The sequence below is a fragment of the Corvus cornix genome, chromosome 4, assembly GCF_000738735.6.
Source record: "Corvus cornix cornix isolate S_Up_H32 chromosome 4, ASM73873v5, whole genome shotgun sequence".
Classification (NCBI taxonomy): Eukaryota; Metazoa; Chordata; class Aves; order Passeriformes; family Corvidae; genus Corvus; species Corvus cornix.
In genome coordinates, this window is record NC_046334.1 from 13,069,506 (window position 1) to 13,087,353 (window position 17,848).

General features: G+C 35.6%; 1 protein-coding gene across 4 annotated transcripts in view; it reads left to right on the forward strand.

The window, feature by feature from the left end:
- LRBA (LPS responsive beige-like anchor protein) overlaps positions 1–17,848 on the forward strand; it is a 374,344-nt gene that overhangs the window by 90,902 nt on the left and 265,594 nt on the right. For 3 of the 4 annotated variants that reach the window (XM_039551359.1, XM_039551361.1, XM_039551362.1), the window contains 4 exons: positions 1,317–1,447; positions 9,690–9,768; positions 10,032–10,165; positions 12,378–12,439. In XM_039551359.1, the coding sequence (XP_039407293.1) occupies positions 1,317–1,447; positions 9,690–9,768; positions 10,032–10,165; positions 12,378–12,439 (406 nt within the window). The remainder of the gene's footprint in view (positions 1–1,316; positions 1,448–9,689; positions 9,769–10,031; positions 10,166–12,377; positions 12,440–17,848) is intronic. The other variant, XM_039551360.1, reaches the window with a different exon arrangement.

The window sequence follows — 17,848 nt, forward strand, 5'->3', positions numbered from 1 at the left end:
AGTGACTAGTTAACATTAGCAGTCACCCTTATAATGATATGACATGTACTGCCTCCAAGTATGGTGCCTGCCTACTCTGGCCATTAAGGAGGGCTGATTTAATCAGTAACGTGGTCTAGCTTCTGTGACATCCTTTGACATCCTATGACTGAAGAAGAGAGTCAAACACAATCCTCCTTTCTCCATTCCAAGAAGGTCTGTTTTAGAAATATTTGACAGAACTTCTTTGGGTGTTCTCACACCTGAATTTAGGTCAAGTTTCTGAGTTACTTTATTTAGAAAATTAATATTTTAAAGCTATTAAGGGAATACTTTCCGTGTGTAGTTATATTACTGTCAACAAAAGATGTGATTAAATAAATTGAATGTTGAAGATTTTCGGCTTATGGTTAACACCAGGTAATTAAAAGTAAGCGCTGCAGTGGGAGTACATTATATATCAGCCGTACTCTTTACCTCATTAGCTGGGGTTTTGCATGTTTATGGAGCTAACTTGCAATTAAAAATGCCTTTAACGTATGCTTAACAAGGCCTTTTAGGTATTTGGAATGAAGTGCTACAATTTAATTGAAATTGGTATAGCATAAATACATGTCTTTGTAACACGTCAGATAAATTTCCATGCCTAATTCGTCACTTTGCATCTTTTCCTCTGATGTAGTCTTTAATGCTGACTATAAGGCCTGACATTTAACTTGTATAAAAGATGGAGGTTCTCTCTTAGCTCCAAGGAATGTTTTGATTTGTTGTGTAAATAAAACTTGATTGGCAAGATATACTTAAATTCATTTCTTAGCCGTATTTTTAAGATGTGTGAACATTTGTATGCACATGCAGACGTGTTAGGATGTTTTTAGCTATAGTATATCTTTCTTCAGTCTTCTGTTCTGCATTAGAATACCTGTAGTAGAAGACTGTCAAGGCAACCTTCAGTGTTGATAATTCACTTTGAAGTTTTCATTTTGAATACTGCAACATTTTTGTAAATAGTTGCCTGAAGTTTAAAGCCAAATCTTGGGCAAACTAAGGTGCAAAGAAAAGCCTAGTTGCTGAACCCTTACCCTGGTGATCTTCTAACTTTGTGCTTTTAGTCAGGGGTTTTGTGGAAGTGGATGAGATATTAAAGTGTACCATCAGTAGGGGTGAAATGTCCTTTAGGTTAAGGTGGCCTACAAAAGATGATGAAAAAGAAAAGAAGGGAAGCAAAGGAACTTCTGCAGGCCATGGAAGTGTAGGTGCTAGATGTATAAACAAGGATCACAGCAGTGTGAGCCTTCACGTACAGTATGATGTACTAACTTTTTGTCTTCACCTAGGAGTGTTGTTGTACCAACGAAGAAATCAAACATTTCCTCTACAGCTGCTATTGGTGTTCCTACAAACGCTGTCAGTGTGGTTTCTTCTTTAGATTCAGCCCAAGAACCAGATTTGTCAGGAGAATCTCCTGGTAAGTAAGGGTTAAATTAAACAACTTAAATACCAACACTTTCTCTGTTGCTTCTACTTCCATCACCATTCCCTCAGAATACAAATAAAATAAAGAAAAAAAATTTAAAAAGTAGTACTGTATTAGAAAAAAAACCCCCAATTTTGCAACAGATTCAACTGTCTGAGCAATATTTGTCTTAATTTCAAGATTTCTCACTGTTTTTATAGAGCAATCATCATGCTATATTAACTTGTATTTAGTATACTATGGTGTATTCTAAAGACTATTTTTTATTACAGATTAATAATGTAAAGTGTAAGCTTATTTATAAATTCTGGGGTGTTTGGCCAAGGATATATGTGTTAGTGCTAAGTAGAACTGGAAATTGTGTTTCCAATAGCTTTAGCCTGAGGTCAAATTCAGTGTTGATGCTCAACTAATTGCTTTGGACAGTTTTTTCAGTGGGGACAAAATTGAGTAGGTTGTTTATAAGCAAGTGTTCCTTTGAACCCTTGGTCTCTCCGGTTGTTCTGTGTGAGATAAATGATGTTTAACCTTAAATGCTGTGTCAAAGGCATGCTTTTCTACTTAGCCATGTTTGAATCACAAGGCTGTGTAGGATCTTTGTGCCCATGAAGTTTGACTTCAAGACTTAGAAGTGATTTGGATCTTAATCAAGGAAATCTCAAGCTATGCCTGATTATTGGTATTTTTTTCCAGTGTTTGAGTGTTTGAGTTTCTTGCTTCCTGGTTTTGTGAACTTACATCTAAACTGCAAGGACTGGGGAAAAAAATGTGGTCTGTTACCATGTCCTTTTGTACTCGTGTGTCTGGAAGGTATTTGTTCCCATCTTCAACTGCCCATTCCATTTCTTGGGAAAATCAGAAAGGGTTTGTTCCAGTCATTCTAAAGGAAAAGAAATATTGAAATATATGGTATTGATACATATTGAAATATAGTATGGTCTTCCTCTCTGTGAAAGGGAGAATCCATTTTGCCACCAAAACTGCAGGAGGTAGCATTATATTAGTGTAGGAATAATATTTGAAATAGGGGAATTAGCTGTATTTTGAAATGTCACAATTCTCTGGGGGAGGTTGGCTCTGAGCAGCTGATTTGTTTTAAAAATAATAAAACCTCACCTACATAGAAATTATTTAAAATAATTGCTAATTTGTTAACTTCTAACTGATTTACCCAGCTTAGTTGTGGGCTTAATTATAACAACTTCTGAAGTAAGTATTCACTTGCTTTTAATAAAAACAAAACAGATGAACATTGATTTTCAGATTTAGTCAATCTTTTAGGAACGTATGGAAGAAAAAAATTAGTGCTCCTGTGCCTGTAGAATGTATGAGAAATCCAGACAATAAACAATACTAATGTAGTTTGTAACTGTGTGACTTCCATCCTGTCTGGAAGTTTTGGCAAAAATTGGACATGTAATCTGAACTGATATGCATAAAAAGAAACTAATCAGGATTAAAAATAGACATGTTTAGACTGGCAGTATAATTAATTAAAAGAAAAAGTAAAGGGATAAATGAAATCATGCTTTAAACAGATTAAAACATGAGACTGTTTCTTTTTTCCCCTTTAAAATAATGGCATGGAAACAAAAATTTTGCAGAGTCGGAGTGGGTTACATCTAACGTTGCTCATGTAAATTGCACACATTTAAGTTTAAAATCAAATTCTCTATAAGGCCTTAATTTGTTTTTTATTAGAGGATGGAAGTAGCATTAAGCAAGCTTCCTATTAAACAAGAATGTAATTCATATAATTTTCCTCTGAGTTCAGATCACATATTCTTTCACTAGCTTTTATTTTCATGCGGCAGAGAATCAATACATTGTTCTCATTTTTCCAGCTAACACTTGTTATAAGTCTGTTTACTTTTGTAATTAAGAAAGAAATTAAATCTTTTTTATAAAAGCTGCTGAGATTGGGGGTTTATGTAGTGAATATAAACTTGGGGCTATTTCATGTTTGATATGAGGGCTGTTAAACATTATTGCTACATTTAAAAACAAATCTCATCTGGTTTTTTTTTTTAAGTGAGTTTTATATACATTTGTTTGATACATTTTAAAAACTGATAACATATATCACATACAATTATATATAGAGCTATAACTTATTTTAATATATATAATATATAGCATATAAGATATATGAACACATAGTGCTTTATGGTGAAGACTTGAGCAGATTTACTCCAAAACAGGGATGAAAGTGGTATGCAGACATTGAAATAGGATTAAATAGCAGGTGATAGTGTTCTAACAGTAATGTGTACAAACACTGAATTTGGGAGTAAGTGTTACATAGTATGTGATCATCCTCCACCTGTAGATGTGATGTCAGAACTGCTTTGTCAAGGTAGGATAGGTGTGGAAATACTAGTCTGTATGGTTCCAGATGCCTCCATTGCCATTTGTGTGTGCTCAGAATTCATCAGGCTCCTTCCCAATAATTTTTCCTGAGGTTTGCATCTGGCACGTAGCTCAAGGGTTGTGAGCGTCTCAGATATTTGAGGCTTAAGATGCTCCCAGGCTCATATCACGTGGATTGTGACATATCCTGGCCTACCAAATACAAAGTATTGTCAGGTTGGAAAGAGCCATCCAAGCTCACTCTGTTCCTCTGATACTTTGAAAGAGGTAAAAGGAAAAGAAAACATCTTTTGGCTTCAGACACTCCAGCCTTTTTGCAGAAGTTTCTTCACCTTTACTCATACAATCTGCAGAGTATTTCACAGCACAAAAAGCCTTTCCTGAACACAAATGTGCTCCTTGTTGTCTGAACTTTCCCATCCGTATGTTGCTGATGGCTGGTATTTGGGTTGTTGGTTTGCTGGGATCTTGGAAATGAATGGAGAAGATAAACCTGGTGGCCCATCTTGAGCTAATCATTCAATGCCTACTACAGAGGGTGGTATTGAACAAAAGAGCCTATTTGCTAGTAGTAATGTAAGAAGGAGGAATTCTCTGGAGTTGTTTCTTCCTTGGGTTGCCTCACAGGCAGAATGTGAGATGTGACGCAGAGATTTTACACATGCTGTGTTCAGGAAGGGCTACTGCTAAGACAAGACTAATATTTGGACAGGCAGGACTTGGCTGAGCTGCCTGAGCTATTGTGAACATGCCAGCGGGATGCCTGTATTTTTGTTTGTCAGTTAGTTTTCCTTTTAAGTGTTTCCATTACAGTCGCAATGTTCTGAAGTGGTGAGAATTTTTAAAAATGTTTTGCAGTTTGCACTCCCACTGTTTCCTCTGATGCTCTGAGTTTCTCTGTTTATGTACTCGAAGGATTTCACATGTGTTTTATTAGTGCTTCACTCCAAAGAATGCAGTCTTGAGGCTTTCACTATTCAGCTTCCAAGTGGTTGTTCAAATACAATTTTTATGAAGAGGGAGTATGAAAAGTCTGTGGGAAGCAGAAGTGAATTGTCTCTTGTTCTTACTGACATTCTGAATGTAGAAAACACTGAGAAGTTCCACTCAGTTTCTGTTGCCTGCCTTCTCCCCGTCCTACTTCAAGTTCTTTTGAGTTTCACTTGTTTTGCCTCTGAGCCACACAGAGTTAGTTACAGGATTTTTCCTTCCCTGGGCAGCTGTTCCCCAAATTGTGAAGTCATAAACAAGGCCATGTCAAAGGGTGAGGTGAAAAAGGAGGTGAATGCTTGGAAGAAACACAAGGATAAGCAGTAACAGTGGATAAAAACAGAGTTGTGACTCCTGAATTCTAGTCCAATACATAGTAAAATGTAAATTTTCTGCGACAGTTGGCTTGTTTTGCAAAGATGAATGGTATTCACTGATTTTTATACATAGGTGAAAATGAACTTGAAGTCATGCAATAAAATAAATTAGCAGGAGACAAGCTAAAGTAAGAAAAATGATCATGAAGTGTTACCATCAGTGCAGAGGTTGTTCAAGCAATTCACTGGATTATAGTAATTATTTCAAAGAGAATTCCAACTTAACAGTGACAGTAGTTGAAGTCTAGTTACCAAAGCAGAACGACACTTAAAAAAATCTCAGATTCTGATAATATGCATTGGAAATGCCTTGATACTGTGTCAGTATAAAAACTGTTTTAAAGCCACTTCTCTTAAGAGAAGTTTTCACCATTGTTTCATGAAATCTGTTTTGGTTTAGCCTACAGATGTGTTTATGTAACAGATCCCTTATATTAGCTTGTAAAACCTTTCATTGTAGTCTTGCATTGTGCACTTCCAGCCCCGGAAGTATTTTTGAATGAGCTCATTATTTTACTAGATACCTCTTCCACAAAGGCCACTGGTGCATTTATGTAGGGTGGGTCTGTTGTACAAAATTAAGAGGTATGGTTATTTAATTCAACTCTGGCTTTTTTTTATACCTCATCTCCATCCTCACAAAGTATTTCATCATGTACTGCTTGTGCGTTGCCAAGTGCACTTTGTAAGTGTCCATGCAAAAGCATGAGGATCTTGCACAAGGAGTTTTTTAACAATATTTTATTGCTCGAGACACTATTTGTTTAGACCCTTGGGGACCTTGAATAAACAATAAGGTTTCACTGTAAGGGTGCTAGACAGATGGTCTATTTGCATTTTCTTTTATGTTCTTGCAAATGTCTGTAAAACTGTCAGTTTGAAGGAGCCAGTTTATCAGTGAAAGGATAAGGAAGAGATAAGTCAGTTTAGTTCCACATGTTTGAAGTAGCTACTGCACTTACCCACATGTGTGTTGTGGATGAAAATATGCTACTGAAGTATTTTCATCATTTTCACTAAAAGCAGAAAAAAAGTATAATAAAAAGACACCTCTGAGTTAAATAAAGAAAAAAATGTACTTTCCACAAAACAAAATCTGCATGCAAAAATGTCTTTGTCTAATCCTATTGAAAAACGCCTGAAATTCTCAGCTGGGACAAATCTGAGATTCACCCCTTTTAGTGAAATGTATCTGAGTTTGGAATGTAGTTTTAGGTGTTGATAAGCATGAAGAAATTCAGACCATAAATATCCTTATGTAATCTTCAAAAAGAATATCAGTTTATATAGATGCCTGCCTTGTGCTTTGTTAAATTCAAATTATCAGTGCTTTTTCTGTTATGTCTATTTTTACAAGTTGATATTTACTTAAAATTTCATAGAGTTTTACATTTATACCTTATCTGTTTTGTGCAGTTTGTTTTTATTTCTAGAAGAAAAAATAATCATGTCCTGTGTTGTCAGTGATTTCCTTTACCTCCCACTCAAACTATTTTTACCAGTTTTGTTGAAAAAACGGAAAACCAAAAAACAACCCATCCCAATGAAATAAAACAAACAACAAAAAAGCCAAGTTATCCTCAACTGAGAGTATGTTTCTTTATTAGCCTCATGATGGCTATTATGCCCTCTCATTGTCCTTGCAGATGTTTCCCTTGATTTTATTTTTTCCCTAATTTTTCCTTCATTTAGCTTGCTGATGGCCTAAATATTGCGCAGAATTATTTTCATCTCGTTTAATTTTAAAACTCATGCTGTTATGCTGCACTATGAAGTCTTATTTTATCCTGATGAAGTGATCTATGCTTTAATAGGGTGGGATTTTAGTTGTATATACTATTGAGTTTGTACCCATACCCAATGAGTAGTGGATTACTGGTGACAGATTTTAAATGTGGTAAAAAGCACGTGAGCATTTCTGTATCAACACATTCTGCTTGAACAACCTGTGTGTTGAGAGAACTTTCTTACTTTGAAGGCTTTGTGTACCATTTCAGTTTGGTACTGTGTTGGACTACCCAGATCAGTGTGCTGGTTTCCCCCTATGGGCAGTGTGTGCCTGTAAATCCACTTCTGGGCATGTGGACTTTGGAGTATTTTTAAGTTAGAGGGACTTGTCAAATCAGAGTAGGAATGTTGGGCTTTAGGGAGAAAGCTGGGTATTCTAGTCAAATTATTTAAATACAAAGTTCATCATGACAAATGACATAGTTGTTTTAAAGTCTTAATTAAAAAAAAAAGGGGAGAAAATATTGTAGCTGTTAAGTATCTGACAACCAACCATTGAATCATGTGGCTTTGTTGCCTTGTGTGGGATTTGTTTTGTTTTTCGATGCAGGAGGCTCTGTTCTAATTTTCGGCACATCATTTGACAGCTTTTCCTTTGGGAATACCCAAAACATTTTTGGTGGTTTGACTGTGGAAAACTAGCTGTTATAAAAAAATGGAATTCTAACCATGAAAATATTGAGAACATTTAAAAAATCTTGCCATCACTGTTGAAACTTTCAGGAATATATATATTTGATTAGCCTTTATTAGATAAATTATTTAGGATACAGTGCCCAGAAGGTTCACATTTCACTTTGCTTTCAGCTAACACTTTGTTCACCACTTTCTGACCCTTCATTCTGTATGGCCCACTCACTTTCCTTCTATCATCCCCATACAACAGTGAGCATAAGAGCTTCAGGTTGAATTTATGAAAAGCCTAAATGAATCACATTCACAAAGATATCCTATGTCTGAAGAAAGAAAAAGAAGTAAGAGCAAAACTTTTAATGGTTTTGATATTACAGTTAATTTTATTAGTTTCTGTGCTGCCTTTGAAACAAGATTTGAGAAAACCACCTTCTCTGACAAAAGAAAACAAGAAAAACCTTCACCCACCAGAAACCCTTGATATTTCTTGGAGGAAGCTCTGTGTGGCAGAGTTTTGGAGCAGAAGTTTGAAATTTGACAGGAGAAATAAATTCACTATCTCAGGGATCTATCTTTGCCATCTCTTTCCAAATCAATTTCACTTTAGGCAAGTTGAAAATATCTGAAAAGTTGCAGTTGACACATTTTGGTAGATAGTTTTAAGGTCTAAGCAACTGATTTCCAGACAGGTTGCATTTAACTGAATTAACTAACTCCATTGTAGGTGGGACCATCAGGAATTATTCTCTAGTTATAGTTCTAAGAAGGGTCATGTCTTTGCTAAGGTAGATGTGAGAACTAAAATGATTAAAATCTCTTTTTTCATGCTTTTTTCCTTTTTTTTTTTTGTTTTTTTAAACTCCCCTCCTTTCCAGCCTCATAAAAATCTGAAACTGGCGAGGTGAGAGGAAAGAGAGTAGGACAGGGTCTCGGGGTGGAAAGAGATAGGATTGCAGATGGACTAGAAGCAGTCATGCTCCTGGGAAATGCACAGAAACCTGTCTGCTAAGATTCATTCCTCTCTATAGCTTGGAATGCAATGTAAGATTTGTGAGTCACCATTCCTATCCTGGCAGAAAATATCTGTGAAGTCTCTGGCTGTCTTGCTTGCCCCCTGTTCATCATTGCTAATACCAATCCATACTGCAGTATGGAGGTTGTATTTCTCTTTATATACTGAACAGCAGAATTTAGTATTTACAGATTCCTCCTGTGCTGATGAGAGCCATGTAGTGTCAATTTGACATAACACAACTGCTTCTTTTTTTTTCTCTAAGTGTAGGATACATAAATGACCCAGTCTTCCCTATCAACCTTTGAATAATTGATGTGGCAAAGTTAATAACTCATAAATGAGGTTATACCACTGCCATCATGCTAATGACACTGGCAGTGCAATGGAAAATTTTATCATATCTGCCTCTGTCAGAGTCCTAGTGTTGCAAAAATTTAAGCCAGGCTGTTGAAAATACCGACTCATTGTTTTCTGCGTGATTTTGATGCAAATAGTTATTTTAATTTTAGAATAAATATTAAGGGTTTGGTGCAAGTTACTTGAAATTAGATGAACACTTCCACTAACCAAAACAGATGGCTTTAAAACATTACCGTTTGGCTTTATATTATTATATATTAGTATTATTATATATATTCGCACATTACATGAATATTAAAGGTGTAAGACATTGTTTGTGTTTACTGCTGGGATTGTCAGTGTTACTAAATTTGTTCAGGATCATGGCTTATAAGACCAGAAGGGATCACTGCAGCCTAGTCTGACTTCCTTCACAAAACAAACTACAATGCTTCCTTGAATTACTTTCTGTTTGTGCCAAAGTAGCATTTAAAAAGCTTGCCATGGCATACCTGGTAATTATGAATGCAAATAAATAAGATTCTTATGGAAAAAAATGTTGGAGGTACAAAGAGGTGAAAGGGTTTCACCTAGTCCTCACACAACACTTGAAAACCATGCTTTCTCAGAGCTCGAGCTCAAGGCTTTAGTTGTTGGTCCGTTTTTCTAATCTCTGGAATGTTTTCTTATGTAATTTGTTTATTATTACTTTCTCTTGTAGGAAGGGGATCATCTAATTCAAAATTGCCATCTGTTCCTACAGTTTCTTCAGTGCCTGAGGATTCTGCCTCCAATATGAGGTAACTTCTCCAATTAATCAGAGCAGCTGTGCTGTGGCTCATGTTATTGATATTACAATTGATATCCTGATATCACATAACTTAAGAATGTTCTTTTGCTGATTTTCATAACTATGGAAGGTTTGGGAAAATACTGAGTGTTGGATTATTAATTCCTTCTTATACATGTATATCACTTAAACATTGTCAAAATCTATATTCCTTTTTACAAAATTTCAGTAACTCCCTTCTTTTGTTGCTAATCAAACGTATCTCTCTACTAGTATTACAGACAGGCTTGAGCATGCTTTGGAAAAAGCTGCCCCACTTCTGAGAGAGATTTTTGTGGATTTTGCTCCCTTTCTTTCTCGAACTCTTTTGGGCAGCCATGGGCAGGAGTTGCTGATAGAAGGTACAAGTAAGTTTCCATTTAAAAAAAGGGGGGAGGGTTTGTGTGCTTTATTTTACCTTGAAGACTCAAAATTTCTTTATTTAGAAGCTTTCTTCTTGCCTTCCCAAATGATGCTGTCCACTGGTGTTCACTGCTTTCTGTTCCTTCTGTCTTTAGCCCTCTGAGGTCATTGTCACTGCCTCCTCATCTTTGCCATCTCTGCTACCTCTTTGTGTCCATCTTCCTTGGTTTACCAACTCTCCCAGTAATTTGTCCTGTAGAAGCTGGTGTACAAAATGTGTTTTGTGAGCTTTAAGAGAAATTTTGGTGTCAGGGTCAGGTCACCACTTTGATACAAAGTACAGTATATAGTGTAGAGAGTTAGGTACAAACTTTTGACACTTTTACTGGGATGTTGTAGTAGAAGGGTTCTTGGGAACTATGTCAGTGGAGCATATTCTGGTCTGTCTCTTGCACATGAATCTGCTTCTGGCTTTTTGGTTTCTAACTGAAAGGGAGTCATACAGGTAAGAGGAATACCTTGTCAGTATGGAGAAGAATTCTCTGGCACGTCTTAGAAGATGAGGATTCATGTGCACAGCAGTGATCATGGCTCTTCCTGGTGGAAGATTGGCATGAAATGGCTGAGATTGAGATGATGAAGTTTTCTTTCTACTTGGCTTGAAATCGACGCTCAGTTCTTCAATGCAGATATTAATGTCCTCAATTTAAAAAATGGTGCATATTGGAACACTGAATTTAGCAGTGCAACACCAGTTTTTCAAGTTTCTCAAAATTTGGCTATGTCATATAAGTTGCTAACTGATTTTTAGAGTGAAATTTTCAAGTTTTGTCCAGTTGAAGAAGTGACAAGAAGAGCTTGTTGCAGCTTCCAGTGATAAGTACAGACGTGATAGAATCTCCTGGTCGCTTAACTTGAGCTGATCACTTGCACATGACCTGTATTTGCACTAACAGATCTAGTTTCTTCCTAGGGAATTAAAGTTCTTCTAAAAATATTTTTGAAACTACTCATTTCTTGTATTAGGGCAATCATCCTGTTTGTATGCTGAATATGAACATTGTCAGAAACACAGAGTATCAAACACTGCTAAGTGTTTTACTGAAGACTGCTGATATCAAAGCTGAGACTTCATTAAACTTCACAAATTAAAGTTAGTTTAGGAATTTAGCTTGCTTACCATTTGAGATAGGAAGAAATGGAAGGAAGAAGTGTATGAATTGCTTTCTGTGAGACTCAAAAAGATGGGTTTCTACTTTTGTAGGCATCCTTTTAGCTGATAAACATTTTAATGGAAGCTGCCCTGTGAACAAATTTATTTCATTCATTTAATAAGAAAAACCAGAAATGCAGTTTTTCTCAAAGATTTATTTTCTAGGGAAGTAAATATCCCATTTTAGTTACATTTTTTCTTCTCTGAAGAGAAAACATAATCTGGTTCAAAGTATTTTGACTGTAGTATAGTTATATGCATGGATAGATGAGTATTTCATAAATGGGGTGAGCAAGAAAAAGCAGGATAATGGTTAGGCATGTATGAACTGTCTGGACAAAAATAAACACACAAAACCAATTTTTGGGCCTAAACCCCAGTTATAGACAAACCCAAACCAAAATACGAATACAAGTAATAATACTCAAATTAGTTTATAAACAACCGAAAATATATAATAGGTTACTGCTTGCACTTCTGCTTAGGTTTAGTGTGGGGTTAAGGGTCAAAGTACTAATAAGAGTGTTTGGGATGTCTGCTGCCATGAAACAAAATGGAAACTTGATTGATAGCTGGGGGCTGAAAGGAGAACGCGCAATGGAGAAAGCAGAGGTCATAAAGCCATTTCCCTTCTCTGCATATATAATGACCCAATCCTTCGAGAAATAGCAAAATGTAGATACAGTGGATTAATATAACATATGTTAACCACACTTCTGATCATTTTGACATGCCAGTGTTTATGAAACCGTGAATAATAGGAGTAAGAATTAGTATTAGCGGCTTCTTTAAGATGGTAGGCACGGAATTTATGATTTCCCTCTCACATACGTACTTTTATTTTGTGCTGATAAAGTACAAAATTGAATGGAAGTGGCATGAAAGTTTCAGTGCTCTTTTGTTTGTCAAAATGCTTCTAATCTATTGCACTTCAGAATAGTTTGTGTTAATAGCTGGTGCCATTTAAGCATGCGTTTATGTATCCTGTTTTTTTCCTTTTGTAGGTCTTGTGTGCATGAAATCGAGCAGTTCAGTTGTGGAGCTGGTGATGCTCCTTTGCTCTCAGGTGAGATTTAAGTAACAATGTTTGAAATTGCTCTGTTTGAACACAATGGAAATTACAGATAAAATTTTACTTTAAGTTCATGTGTAATAGGTAAAAAGATAATGTTCAAGGCCTTTTGATTAAAAAAATGGTAGTAATTGTGTCTATTCAAGTGGGGTTTTGTTACCTTGCTCTTGAGCATTTACGTAACCTTGAAGATGGTGTGCCTACGTAATTCTGTGCTGTCATTTTTGTAAGATGAGATAAGATCAATAAAATATTAAAGAAACAGATTGATTTCTGCATCTTGACATGCTGAATCCTCTGGGATAAATAGAATTTTTCCTTTTGTGTAGAGGTTATGAAATGAGTGATAAATACTTTTGAAACCCTGTCATTCCTAATTGATTTGACAAGTACTAAGGATTTGAGAAAAATTTAAGAAAGCGACCCTGGTTGTCATCAGTTTGGGACATTCTACATTCCTAAGGGCAAAGTGATTTTAGATATGCAAGAACTTGAGAATTGCCTGTTCCTGTCGTTCAAGAAGAGACAGTGCCTAAGGAACTTTCTTAAAATTGTATGTGCTGTATTAATTGGATTTTTTGGGGGGGTTCTTTCTTTCTTTTTTTTTTTTTTTTTTTTTTGTAATTAAATGGAAGACTGTTTTTATTGAGCCTTTCTTTTGGTGCCTTAAAATTATACCTTTCTGGTAGTAAATTCCCCTACTTAAAACTTTAAAATAGCCTTTTTTAATGGGAATGGTATTGGTCTAGAGGTCAAGGGTTCTGACCCATTTCAAAACCTTTGACCTTCATTTACAACCCCTATGGTTTGCTTGCCTGACGAATAAGGATAATGCAAAATTAATGTTTCTTCACATCGATTTATTCATTTTAGTGCCTATATTGCCAAATTTATTTAGAGTGTGCTGATAGACATTTCATGAATACAAATGAAAGAATCATAGAAGGTGTGAAAAATCGATAGTCTACATTGTCAATAAAGTGCAATAAGAACAATTACTTCTGGAGATTACACCTAATAGATTTTACAATGACCTAGTGAAGAGTAGTTATGTTTTCTAGTGAAGTTATTATTAATGAATGTAACCAGAACTTGGCTCATCTAGTTTTCCATCTTCCTCAGGAAATACAGTATCGTTTTACCCTGAAAGGAATTTAATATTCCTTATGGAACTTTAGGAATTTAGAGATTGTTATTTTACATATGGCAATACTGGAAGTGAACATTGTTCACAACTTCTAGAATATGAACTTGCAGCTGATTTAAATTAGAAAAGAATCTTTGCTATCAAGAAATCCATATAACAAATTTTACTGTTCATTCAGGAATGTGTTAAAGTAAAAACTAATCCAACTATTAAATGTGTGTCTGACAATTTGGTATTACCATTTAAAAAAAATTAGTTTTTGGTTTCCATGCTGCTAGTATCAATAATTAGTGCTTGACCTTTCCCTTTTTTTTTGGTGTGGTAATCTAATCTTTCTTAAAATCATGTTGTGCTCTGTACTGTACGTCACTTGTTTGGTTTTGGGAAGTGGAAAGGATAAGGAATAAATGACGTGCTCTAATGCATCTATTTGTCATATGTGTCACAATGCCACTTAATGCTAATCTAATCAAATTGAAGCTACCGTGATTGCTTAGCAGTGCACGTTGCACAGGCTGAGGTGGTTCTTTGCAGAGTAGTAGAAATAAACCAATAAAGTCACAAAGACCTCAAAGTCTTTTTAAAGTTACATAGCAGCTGTAATTTTTGGCAGAATATGAAAAATGATGTGAGAAATGAATCTAAAATTAGCTCCAGATGTATACAGATTGTTCTGGGGTGATAATTACATTTTTCACTTTGAATTTTCCTAATTCAAAGAGGTCAGCATGGCAATCACAGAAGTGATTTATTTTGTTAAGAAGTGAACTGTCTTTTGCTACATGAAAGCTTGAGAGATATGAAATTGAATTTCAAGCCGACATTTTACAGATACTGGGAGGAGATGGGGTTGAGCTTGATTGATTTTTTCTTTTTTTTCCCCCCCTTCTTTTTATTTTCTTTTTTTCCCCACAAGATAGGGTGGGAAATGAAGTGATATCCTTTTGCTAAAATTTTAATTAATTTTTAAGAGGAGATGGAGAGGATGCAGTGCCAAAGATCAAAAGATCAGGTCAAAAAACAGTTTTTAATCACATAAATAATGTGGTATAGTTACGAAGTAAGTATCTGCAAATTTGATTTAAAACTTCACAAATTTGTCAGCCATCATTTTATGAAATTGAAAGATTGCTCTGATTAATCTTTGGTGCTTTTTATGATAACCTCTTCTCAAAATTCATTTTAAACATTGTAGATACGATGTAAGTGCTTGGATTGTTTTTCTGAAGCACCTGACATTTTTCTGATGTTCATTTAGATCTATGGCTGAATTATGCTTTTTCTTCCTCAGAAGTGGAAAATGGAATAATAAGATCCTACAATTTTTTCATAAAATTGTGACAATAAAGCTCTTTAATAGGTGAAGTGATTTAAAAAAAAATTCAAGTGGTACCATTCTCTGAAACTATTTGTGACACCTGGTTAATTTCTTTTCTCATTTAAAATTAATGTATTTAGGCGTATGGAAAAAGACCCTTATTTTGTGGTTTTGTGTTTGCATGTTGATGTATTGATTTCTGTTTAACACAAGGTAAAAAGAGAAACAGGTGGTTTGAGAGACAGACAAAAGGCTTTTTCTAAGACAAAAACAGTTGTGTTTTGTGATAGACATGCTACATTTTGAGACTTGTCTCTGTGTGTGTACTTACATTTCTATAAATCTATCAAAACATAAAGAATCCTTCATTTAATATTACTGCAAAGTGTTCCTGCTTATTTGACATTAATATCATTTTTGAAGGAATCGACGTTGCATTCAAGGCCACTTTATAAAAGCGTTGTGTTGCTCATCCTAATTCAGTCTGACACACATTCCAATAACACTACCTCCCTTCTAGGGTTTAAAACTAAATTTATGGCTGACCATTGTGAAGTGCATCATTTAAAAATGGTTTCAACCCAAAACATCTAATAAATAAATAATGTGTATGGCTACTCAGTAGCAGACTTTCCAGACTAGAAATCATTCCATCGGATACTCAACAGTCCACTATCGGAGAGGGCTGTCAGATAAATCTTATAGTAGCTGCATTCATGTCCTGTAAATCACATGTTATTGTCTGAGCCTTCTGCCAGGTCATCTGTTCTTTTCCCATTTATCAGAAATGCATAGAGTACAGTGAACCTAGAAGCACCATCTCGTCTGGCCTGGCATCCTGTCGGGGTAATTAAACCAGATGAAAGAGAGAAGTTCTCTTTCTGTTCTCCCGTCTAAATGAGTGACATCAGGATGTTGGAGGTGCTCATATGCAGTTGTGAGACAAGACTTCTGCATGGGGAAACTGATGTCACCCCTGAAGAAAGCATTTTCATCTAAAAGGGCTCTCTGTCCGTGCCTAAAACTCAAAGGGGCATGGATGAATTGAGTGCGTATCCATAAAGCATAAATGCTACTGTGCTTCCTTTCATTTGTCAGATATTTTCTTGAAATACATGACTGAGTAGGAAAAACTATGGTTTTCCCTCCTCTTTCATGAAAGGATTAAAAATATTTATTTGTTGCTCACGTGCATGAAGCATTTGTCTGATTATTGTAGCTCCGAGGTGAAAAGGTACTAAATGGGTGAGATAGGTTCCATAATTTTCCTTGATGCCTTTGAATTTACAGAATTTCTGGCACTTGAAAGATACTGCTTTCTGTAGTAAATCAAATGAATCAACTGAATCATCAGTGGAGTATGCGGTAAAGAACTAATTAGGTGGCTCTTCTCAGATTCATCTTTGACTTAAGAGCGTAATGTTCTAGACTATAAAATAAACCTCCACTAACTGCCTCAAACACTGTTCAGCTCTTGGATAATTTTCTAAAATTGGTGGAATGCCACCCAACCTATTTAAAAGGTTACAATTGAAAATTAATGAATACTGCAACAACTTGTATGGCACCACTGCCCACACATGTGCTTGTTCAAGGTGTTCTGATTCTTGGTTCCTCCTTCCTCTATCCAGTGTTTTTTCAAAAGGACTAAAGGCACTCTTGATAGCTGATGGCATATGTAAAACCAAGACCAATGTTTCAATACATTTAATCTCTAGATATTTTATCTTCTGGAAATATTAGTATGATATATTGCAATACAACTATGTAACTATTAGATGTATATTGGGCCTTGATAAAGTATATCTTTCATGGGGAGATTGAAGAGGGAAGTATAAACCCTAATACTCCAAATTTTTTTTGTGGGCAGAGGTAGCATCTCCTCATATGGCCCAATTAAATATAATTATGGTTGAACATATCATGTGCAGCTCTGACAGTTTTTGGAGGTTTACATGTGCATTTTAAAAATACAGCAGAGGCTGATTAGTAGTATTAAAACAGATAAAAATTGCACTGTGGAAGTTGTTCTTACTACCCTTACAGGCAAACTTCGTATCTTCAGCTCTTTTTCTTTTTTTCTTGTCTAATTTAGTTATCACTGCTTAAGTGGTGAAGTTTTTGCCACAGGTATTTCTTTAGCATGATATTTCATATACTACTGAATCCTTTTGCTGGCAGATTCTGGTGCTTATAAAGAAGTCAGTGTGCATCTCTTGCATGGGCAGCATCTTGGTTGTCTCATCTCTCTTACTTTGATAAAGAATCCTAACTGAGCAATACCAACATGTTCCATGCATCCCTACAAACTGTATGATACCATTATTTTCCCTAAGGAAGAGCAATAGTAGTTACAATTAGGATTTTTTTCAGCAGAAATTTTTCATACCCTCCTTCCTCTTCCATCCCATTGCTTAGTGTTTGTGGAATGCAGTGGGATCTCCAGGCTATATGAGTATCCTCTGCTCAGAAAAAAAGCTTTGTATCAATGATCCAAGTTCATTACCTCAGGAATGGATTTCTGCAATGTGTTCTAAAATGTGGCAAGCCTTTGAATTGCTTGGAGATTTCAGTTGATGTAGAAGATGGCAGGTTTTCAGTGTTGGTTGAGAGAACACATTATACTGATGCTCTGTGATCTGCACTGGTTCCTAATTTACTTCTAAGTGCAATTTGATGTGATGGATCACTATAGTGATTGCTATAAAGTTTTAATTGAATGGGCTATAGGTTATCTAAAGACCAATGTCACTCTGATACCATGGCAGTCGAACTCAACGGATTCATCAAAACTCTTTAGCAATATCCTGGTTTAGATATGAAGAGAATAAATGCTGTTTGAATACTTTTTATGTGCCCCAAGTATTAGATGATGACATTTTAATCACAGTAATGTTCTTCCATCGAATCACTTAGTTGTAACAGCTGAAAATAAGTT